At 34.8% G+C, this 10,292-nt stretch overlaps 1 protein-coding gene across 3 annotated transcripts; it reads left to right on the top strand.

Moving 5' to 3' along the window:
- Positions 1-958: 958 nt before the first annotated feature.
- On the top strand, positions 959-3,809 carry LOC129876373 (ankyrin repeat-containing protein ITN1-like). 3 transcript variants are annotated; one of them, XM_055951794.1, is made up of 3 exons: positions 959-1,599; positions 1,901-2,050; positions 2,709-3,809. In XM_055951794.1, the coding sequence occupies exon 3, from the start codon at positions 3,171-3,173 to the stop codon at positions 3,714-3,716; it is 546 nt and encodes a 181-aa protein (XP_055807769.1). In that variant the 5' UTR covers positions 959-1,599; positions 1,901-2,050; positions 2,709-3,170; the 3' UTR covers positions 3,717-3,809. The 3 variants fall into 2 exon arrangements, 2 of the variants coding, with proteins under 2 accessions (XP_055807769.1, XP_055807777.1); XR_008763370.1 differs by having other exon boundaries at positions 1,901-2,134.
- Positions 3,810-10,292: the final 6,483 nt, after the last annotated feature.

Genomic DNA, 10,292 nt, shown 5'->3' with positions numbered 1-10,292 from the left:
CTTAGTTGATACAGATGAAATATACATGCACTTCGACCATAGGAATATGAGCCGTAGGAATAGTCAAGTAATCTTAGAGTAATCCACATGATGCTAAATAAGTGAAATCAACCTACAATTAGTAACCCGATAGAAAATCATAGTCAGTTCTAGTGATTATTCAACATGATTGCTAGTGAATGCATAGACCTAGAATGATTTCATCTCATTGATTACGTAAAAAGTATGCTCTTCGTTAGATAATTGTTAGTTAGTTCTTTTTTTCTTTTTAGTTTAGTTAATTCAAAATAATAACTTTGGGATTTATTGCTTGAATTAGTAATTAACATTAGTTTAATTTTGTAAATTGTTAATTGTCAAATCTCTATGAATATGATATCTAGACTCAAAAACTTATATTACATGCACAACCGCGTGCACTTGCATATGCATTTGGATGACACAAATATTAATAGAAATTTATTTTTTTAAGTTTAATGCAATCCCTTTTTCATAATTGTTAGTCTTTCACACTTTTTATGATTGTTTGCTTATCTATCTGCAAATTTTGGTGCTTCCTGTTTAGAAAAGATTCAACTTTTTTTTAATTTATGCTTCCCTTTGCATAGACGTTTCAAGATATATATGGCTGTGATGCCACTATAATCTCTCAAAGGTCCCTATCATATTAAAGTGTTTAGGCCTACGAGTGAGATTTGTTCTCATTGCACCGGTGTTCTTCACATGTTGGTATCACTTGAATGATAATTTAGAATGACTTGAATGATTTGCATAATATATTCTATTCATAATGTCTTAAAAAAGTTGAACCTGGATTCCCACCCAAAACCTTTTGGGATGCCAATTCTGTCACAATCAATATGCATCATTCTATACAGCATCTCTGTTATATAATAGTTATTATTCTAGAAAATCACTTTTTCTTATTGAAGGAAATTAGAATGAAGAATAAATTAGTTGACTTTATGAAATAATAACTCAACCCTTGTTACATATTTGTGGTAGGAAATTTGGATGACCAAAACATATATCTTCTGTTCTTTGAGCTCTCTGCTATTACTCATGGAATTCTTATCTGAAGATGAAAGAAAGCATGACATGAATAAGAAGCTTTACGATGCATTGATGAAACAAGAGAACGATAAAGTTTTACAACTCTGTCGCGAACTGGAAGCGGGGCCATTGCATATATTAACCGTGCACGATGACACAGTCCTCCAAGTGGCTGCCTACTCTAAACAAACAGCTTTGGTTCTCTGTTTACTGAAAGAGTTGGAAATGCGATTCCCTGAGTTTCCTGTAGATGGACTAAAGCATCGTAATGGTTTGGGTAATACCATTCTTCATGAATAGCCACTTTTGACAGAGTTGATTCAACTGCGAAGATAATATTGGATAGAGAACCTGAATTACTTGGTATGCGCAAGAAGAGTGGAGAGACTGCTCTATGCCGTGCTGTTCGTTATGGGAAAACAGAGATGTTTGATTTTCTTGATGAACAAGTGAATCGATATTTTGATGTTAATCAACGCGAGGCTTGTTATTATAAACTTGGTGGAGCCACAATTCTTCATGCTGCTGTACGCGCTAAGCACTTTGGTGAGTTTTAAAATCTCATAGGGTCTCTGTCTTTGAAGCAGGACCTTCCCTTTTCTTTGATCAATGAGTCCTCAAACTTATTTTGTCGTCCTATATCTGAAAGGGATTTAATTTCAACTTCCTCCAAAAATATTACAATAAGTTCCATTGACATCAGGGAAATTAACTTTACCATTGGTGTCTCCATTGCTTTTTCTATTTTGTAGGTCATGCCTTAACCTTGCTTCTTTTTATTCCCTAACTGAGTTCTTTTTCATTGTTTTCTATTTTCTTCCTCTTTTTTCTGTTTTTCATCATACAGGTTTGGGCCTGTCGATTGCTAAAAAGTACGAATATTTGGTAAATGGACGAGATGCAGATGGAATGACTGCTCTTCAACTTCTTGCATGCAACCGACAAGCATTTGAAAGTGGAGAGAAGAATGGTTATATCCAGAGATCCATTTACACTCGTAAGATACTCCAGCTGCTCCGCTCTGTATGATCTGATTTTTTTTTCTACACAGCTAAATGAAAGGATGTGTTTTTAAATGAAGGTATGTCCTTTCATTCTTTGGTTACCATCAATTCTTTTCAAGTCTAAATTCTGCAGATTCTTACATAACTTTACAAAATATTTTTCTTTACAACATTCTCCAAATAATAATTTTCTATTCCAAATGACCAAGTTCAAGCTATTGCTTTCCAATAGGATTTTTTTCACTATTTGCTTTGTGCAAAAAGTCACAAGTTTGTCATATCCACTAAAATTATTTGGCATACAATCCCATAGAAATCTCGTAGAGGAGAGGGAACAAATATCATTTTTAGAAAAGCGTTTTGCGCATGTTTCAAGCCTTCAATTCTGTGTTCTTTGTTCATATTATCAAACCTTCATCTTGATGTTTTTCATATAAATTTGTGGTGTTGATATATAATTTCCAACAGGTTTTGTACTGATGGAATATTTGAACTCCACCTAGTTGAATTTTCAGAGACATCGTTGCTTGTTCTACAATTTATCTAAAATTTTATAAACGAATATAATGTTAATCATAAGTATCATTTCTTTTTCTTGATATTAGTGAAAATATTGTTAATTACTTGAAAAATTGTGTCGGATGTTTGCAGATCTCTCAACTGAACATAAGGCTGCCGGTAAGGCTCCACACCACCAAATCATTGTAATCCCACAAGTGAGGTTTGGAGAGGATAGGGTGTAAGCAGATAAAACTCCATATACCCTACATAAAAAAGTTGGAACATCGCCTTCTATTTTTTGGGTAGCTTACAAGATATTCATCACTTCAAAGGCAGATCTGTAGGTTCAAATGTTCCCCTTTCTTTTAGCTAAAACTGTTTATACATATGCAAAAAAAATTAAAAATAAATAAATTAAAACGTTACATGTAGTAAGACCATGCTCACTGATCAGCAACATAAAAACCCAATTGCATTGTACTTTTTTCAATCTATTTCACCTCTGCAAGAAGCAATCCAATCAACTTCACTCATCAATTTTGTTTTTCTTTTTTTCTTTTTTCTTTTCCTTGAGAAGCTGAAAAATGTTATAGAGTGCCTTTGGTGGAGCGTATGCGTAAGAAAAAACAGAGGTATGAATCAGTTTTGAAACTTGCCAAGTTCTTGATAGCAAAGGATACTTCTTGGGAGTATTCGCAATCTGCAGTAAATCAGATCAACCCTCGATCCCACAAATATAGACTAATGTTAGATGTTTTAAAAAGCCAAGAAAAAGAGGAACAAGATGGTGTTGCACAAGCAGGACAACCTGTTACAAAAATAGCTGAGTCACCATTGATCTTGGCAACTAAATCAGGTTGCACAGACATTGTAGATCAGATACTGAAAACATATCCCCAAGCTGTGGAGTATGTTGACAGTAAAGGTCGTAATGTTTTGCACGTTGCGATCAAGTACCGCCAGATGCAAATTTTCAACATAGTTGAGAAAATGGCAATGCCAATGAGGAGACTCAAGAGAAAAGTCACTCATCAGGGAAATACCATACTTCATATGGTTGGTGTAAAACATCAGGACAATGAAATTGCAGATATGAGAAGCCCTGCTTTGCTATTGCAAGAGAATTTGCTCTTGTTTGAGGTAAAACTCAATAATTGATTCAACCTTATAAGATGATGTACACTGCCAACAATCTTTTTAAGTCATTTAAGTTATGTTTATTTGTTATTAAACTGTATTGAAAAATATTAAACAGGAACAATAACTTCTGAAAGTAATAAAAGACAGAATCTGGAATGAATCTGAAAATAATAACAGTGTATGAAAAATTATTGTAAGAACAAAATCGAGCCCACTGAAGACACAGTGTGTCCTTAAGGAAATTATTCCCCTCAAAGTACCCGAGGTTTTGAAATCTTTCCTCCCAGGATAGAACGATTTACTCACAAAAGTAGAGGTACTGGAAATCTTTGGTGACTGCGAACCACTTGAAGGTTGTATATCACACGAGTTTTAGGAAGTGCAGAAAGAAGAAGAAGATGTTATTTCAGAAATTTCGTATTGAACATTCTGAGGATTAACAGATATATATAGACTGTTTACACCTTTGAAGAAAAGGCATATGTTGGAAAAAGATTTGTCTGTTGAGAAAAGGTTTGCAACTTTTCGGACAAGGTTGCAACCTTTCAAAAATCCGTTGGAAAAACGGAGGGAAATATTTTTAAATTAATCCGAGAAAGAAATGGGTCGCGGGTCACGAGTCAGAATTTTTTTTACTTAATTAATTAAATAAATAAATAATATTAATTAATTAAAATTTAAAGGAAATTTGGTCCAAAAAGATTATCAATCATATCAATTGACCAAATCCAAATCCAAATTCGAAGCCGAAGCCAAAGCCGTAGTCGTAGTCGTAGTCGTAGCCGAGCCGAGCAAGCGACGATGACGGCGCGAGGGGAGACCCTATTCTTGATCCTTTAGCAACATAAAGGAGTGCTTCTACTTTTAAGTAGGAGATTTTTCGTTTCCACCACCTATGTGGACCAAAGCTTATTTAATAAAGCAAGAGAGAACATATCATTTTTCCCTCCACTTCTTTCCCCCTCAATTTCCCATTCAAACTATTAAATAAACCCAACAATCCCCCACATGAATGGGGAATGTCTACAAGATAAATGAATGCACGAATAAGTGTGTGATATACAAGCGAAGATTAATTGCATCTGGATAAGTAGGTTTCCCTTTGAACTTTCCATAGTGAACTTATATAGGATATACTCGATCAATCGGTAGATACGATATCTTTGAACCGTCGAACTTTTTTGTATAACTAGACAACATAAGTCACACAATTAATCATCAACCATCTATGGTTCTCATGGTTGTGTTCGTTTCAGCCATGAACACCGCCTAGTTTCGTGAATGCATAGAGAATGGGCCTTTACCGTCATTCCCCTTGAAGCGGCTTATAATTCACATTCACATAGGTGATTTCTAAACGTGTAGTCCTATAGACACACTATCTAGTCATTTTCCGCCAGACTTAGATAATCATTAAAAAACTTTTAATGATTTATTAACTCATTAAAAAGCCTTAAGGTTTTATCCTTTGTTTCTGAACATTGTCATCATCACGAGAATGGGTTGAGTTATTTGACAATGTTGAACCGCCAATCATAACTTTGTTTGATCTCTTTGAACCTAGTTCTTGGGATCTCCAGTCTACTAGGTAGAGTTACCGCCATGATGACTTGTCCTAGGCCTTAACCCCATTCCTCTCGATGATCTTTCAACAGCCTCTCTAGATAGGCCTTTTGTTAGTGGATCCGATACGTTGTCTCTTGACTTTACGTAGTCAATAGTGATAACACCACTAGAGAGTAGTTGTCTAACAGTATTGTGTTGCCGTCGAATGTGACACGATTTTTCGTTATACATAATGCTTCCTGCCCTCCCTATTGCCGCTTGGCTATCACAATGTATATATATGGGTGCCAAAGGTTTGGGCCAAAATGAAATATCTTCCAAAAAATTTCGTAGCCATTCAGCTTTTTCACCAGCCTTGTCTAAAGCTATAAATTCAGACTCCATTGTAGAGCGGGCGATGCATATCTGTTTTGATGATTTCCAAGACACTGCTCCTCCACCAACGGTGAAAACATATCCACTTGTGGATTTAACTTCAGATGATCTGGTGATCCAGTTTGCATCACTATATCCCTCAATTACTGTGGGATATTTATTATAATGTAAAGCATTCTTTTGGGTGTGTTTCAAATACCTCAAGACTCATTTCATTGCCATCCAATGAGTTTTATTGGGATTATTCGTGAATCGACTCAACTTGCTGATAGCACATGCTATATCTGGTCGTGTATAATTCATTATATACATCAAACTTCCCAAAACTCATGCATAGTCCAATTATGAGTCACTTTTACCTTCATTCTTTTGAAGTGCACAACTTACATCAATTGGAGTTTTTACAACATTGAAATTTAAATACTCGAACTTATCAATTATGTTTTCAATATAATGTGACTGTGATAATGCTAGACCTTGTGGAGTTTTATGGATCCTAATTCCTAAGATCAAGTCAGCAACCCCTAAGTTTTTCATGTCAAATTTGCTAGCAAGCATACGCTTTGTAGCATTTACATCGGCAATGTCTTTACTCATTATCAACATGTCATCAACATATAAACAAATAATGAATTCATGATTTGGAGTATTTTTAATGTAAACACATTTTTCACACTCATTAATCTTAAATCCATTTGCCAACATTATTTGGTCAAATTTCGCATGCCATTGTTTAGGTGCTTGTTTAAGTCTATAAAGTGACTTAACAAGTTTGCACACTTTCCTTTATTTACCTGGAACTATGAAACCCTCAGGTTGTTCCATGTAAATTTCTTCCTCCAATTCTCCATTTAAGAAAGCCGTTTTAACATCCATTTGATGGATTTCAAGACCATATACAGCTGCAAATGCCACTAACACCCGAATAGATGTTATCCTTGTTACCGACGAGTATGTGTCAAAGTAATCAAGGCCTTTTTTTTGTCTATAACCTTTGACCACAAGTCTTGCCTTATATTTATCAATAGTGCCATCAAGTTTTATTTTCCTTTTAAATATCCATTTTGATCATAAAGGTTTATTTCCAAGAGGAAGATCAACCAATTCTCATGTATGGTTATTTAAAATTGATTGAATCTCACTATTGATTGCCTCTTTCCAAAATGCTGAATCAGAAGAAGACATTGCAGCTTTAAATGTTTGAGGCTCATTTTCAAGCAAGAATGTCACAAAATCTGGTCCAAAGGAAGTAGATATCCTTTGACGTTTGCTACGCCTTGGATCCTCTTTGGTTGGTTTACTTTTCTTTGGTTCTACTCTGGTCGTTTAGATCTTTCACTTGAGGACTCACATTTAGTTTTATATGGATAAATATTTTTAAAAACTTCAGCATTATCTGATTCAATTACCGTATTAACATTAATTTCAGAATTGTCCAATTTGTGAACCAAAAATCGATAAGCTTTGTTGTTTGTAGCATAGCCAATAAAAACACAATCCACGGTCTTTGGTCCGATTTTTACCCTTTTGGGAAAAGGAACTTGGACCTTTGCTAAATACCCCCACACTTTGAAATATTTCAAGTTGGATTTTATTCCTTTCCATAGTTCATATGGAATAGTTTGTGTTTTGCTGTGGGGTACTCTGTTGAGTATTCAATTAGCTGTAAGGATAGCTTCCCCCCACAAGTTTTGCGATAAATTGGAACTTATTAATAAAGCATTCATTATTTCTTTTAATGTTCGATTTTTCCTTTCCGCAATTCCATTTGATTGTGGTGTGTAAGGGGCAGTAGTTTGATGAATAATTCCATATTCTAAACATATCTCTTCAAAAGGAGATTCGTATTCTCCACCCCTATCACTTCTAATCATATTTATCTTTTTATTCAATTGATTTTCCACTTCATTCTTGTATTGCTTAAATGCATCAATTGCTTTATCCTTACTATTAAGCAAATACATATAACAATATCTAGTGCAATCGTCAATAAAAGTTATAAAATACTTCTTCCCACCACGAGTTGGTGTAGACTTCATATCACAAATGTCTGTGTCAATCAATTCTAAGGGACTAGAATTCCTTTCAATAGATTTATAAGGATGCTTAGCATACTTAGATTCAACACATACTTGATATTTTGATTTATTGCAATCAAAGTTAGGCAATATATTTAAGTTAATCAGTTTTCGCAAGGTTTTATGATTGACATGTCCTAAACGTGAATGCCATAAATTATTTGACTCAAGTAAGTAAGGAGAAGCTTAAACTTTATTATCATCAACAACCATTACATTTAGTTTGAAAAGACCCTCAGTGAGGTAGCCTTTTCCTAGATACATTTCATTCTTACTGACAACTACTTTGTCTGAAATTAGAACACACTTGAATCCATTCTTGATAAGAAGACCGGCAGACACCAAATTCTTTCACATTTATAGAACATGATAAACTTTGTTCAGCGTCACCACCTTGCCGGATGTCATTTTCAGAAATACTCTTCCATATTCTTCAACCTTAGCAGTTGCAAAATTTCCCATATAGATCGTCGTATCAGGTGCTGCAGGGGAATAAGTAGAGAAGGCTTCTCGGACTGCACACACATGCGAAGTAGCTCCCGAATCAAGCCACCATTCTTTGGGATTACCTACTAGGTTGCATTCTGATAGCATTGCACATAGATCATCGATACCTTCTTTATTTTCAACCATATTGGCTTGTCGCTTTCTCTTGTCCTTTTTTGGAAGACGACAATCTGGAGCTTTGTGGCCAACTTTCTCACAATTATAACAATTGCCCTTGAACTTTTTCTTGTTCTGCTCCTGATTCTTTCCAAAAGGTTGCTTCCTTTTCTTATTCTTTGGAGTAGTATCTTTAACGATGTTCGCTCCCATAATTGTTGAATTTCCACGCGACTTCTTTTCTGCTATTTTGTTATCTTCCTCAATCTTGAGATGAATCACAAGATCTTCCAACTTCATTTCCTTACGCTTGTTCTTTAGATAATTTTTGAAATCTCTCCACGAAGGAGGCAATTTTTCTATCATCGCAGCCACTTGAAATGCTTCATTAACTACTATACCTTTAGCAATAAGGTCATGAAAAATAAGTTGTAGTTCTTGAACTTGGGTTCCAACAGTTCTGCTATCTATCATTTTATAATCTAGGAACTTAGCAACCACAATTTTTTTCAAACATGCGTCTTCAGTTTTGTACTTCTTCTCAAGTGCATCCCATAATTCTTTAGAAGTTTTTACAGCACTGTAGACATTGTACAAATCATCATCCAAAGCACTTAGGATGTAGCCCTTGAATAGAAAATTTGTCTGTGTCCATGCCTCAGTAATCATAAATTTTTCATTGGCCGGCATATCAGCAGCGGGCACAGGAGGGTCTTCGTTGGTGAACTTCTGTATACCAAGAGTGGTAAGCCAAAAGAACACCCTTTGCTTCCATCCTTTGAAGTTGTCTCCAGAAACTTTTTCTGGTTTTTCTGCCGGTGGCGCAGAAGTGCGGCTTGTTGCAGCAACAGTCGCAGAAGTAGTAGCAGTATCACTTCTCATTTTTTTTCACTGTCAAAATAGACAAACTGTCTTAATATTTCAGAATATCAGACCTTTTACAAAAACAACGATGAAGTTTTTATACTCTTCAAATCGTTGTACAAGTATGAACTTCAATATTCCAATGAAGTTTTTATACTCTTCAAGTCAGAATATTTATTTCATACGGAGTAGAAAATCACACAGATTTTAGTCTCCAAAAATAAAATACAGTTTAATCAGAAAACAATAATAACAATAATTTCCTTAATATTGTTATTAAGCTGTATTAGAAAATATTAAACAGTAACAATAACTTCTGAAAGTAATAAAAGACAGAATCTGGAATGAATCTGAAAATAATAACAGTATATGAAACTGTATTGGAAAATATTAAACAGTAACAACATAAAGGAGTGCTTCTACTTTTAAGTAGGAGACTTTTCCTTTCCACCACCTATGTGGGACCAAAGCTTATTTAATAAAGCAAGAGAGAACATATCATTTTTTTCCTCCACTTCTTTTCCCCTCAATTTTCCATTCAAACTATCAATTAAACCCAACATTATTGGCATCTGAAATTCTATAAATCATCTCATTTGATTACTTAAGTTGTCTGGCTTTTTGGCGGGCTTTGGCTTGGTGGGAGTCTGAAAGCACACTATATGCCATAGTATTAGCCATATACATGTAGTTTCTTGCTTTTGATAGATGCTACAATATGTTGTCTTACGTGAATCACTTACCGCATTATTTCGTTGTTGTTAATATTCCTTTATGAAAATCCATCAATTTGCTGCACTTGAGCCGAGAGTTTTTTGGAAACAATCTGTCTACCTCCATGAGATAGGGATAATGTCTACGTACATTCTATCCACTCCAGACCCTACTTGTGGGATTACAAAGGGTTTGTTGTTGTTGTTTTTTGTTGCCTTTCATGTGGAGTTAGATTTTTTTTTTGTATAGGCCAAATCTTCTAATGAAACTGAGAGTAACATTTAGGACATATTGAACTGCGCGCATGAACTACCTCATTTTTATTCGAATAAAGACACTTCTATTTCATTGATTATGTCTTAGCATGGAATATGACTAAGTAATTTTGACATCC

Source organism: Solanum dulcamara, chromosome 2 (genome assembly GCF_947179165.1).
Source record: "Solanum dulcamara chromosome 2, daSolDulc1.2, whole genome shotgun sequence".
In the NCBI taxonomy this organism is placed as follows: domain Eukaryota; kingdom Viridiplantae; phylum Streptophyta; class Magnoliopsida; order Solanales; family Solanaceae; genus Solanum; species Solanum dulcamara.
This window is presented reverse-complemented; position numbering and strand designations above follow the sequence as displayed.

What these genes read in the sequence shown, in the direction of transcription:
- LOC129876373 (XM_055951794.1), top strand. Translation starts at nt 3,171, where the DNA reads ATGCGTAAGAAAAAACAGAGGTATGAATCAGTTTTGAAACTTGCCAAG.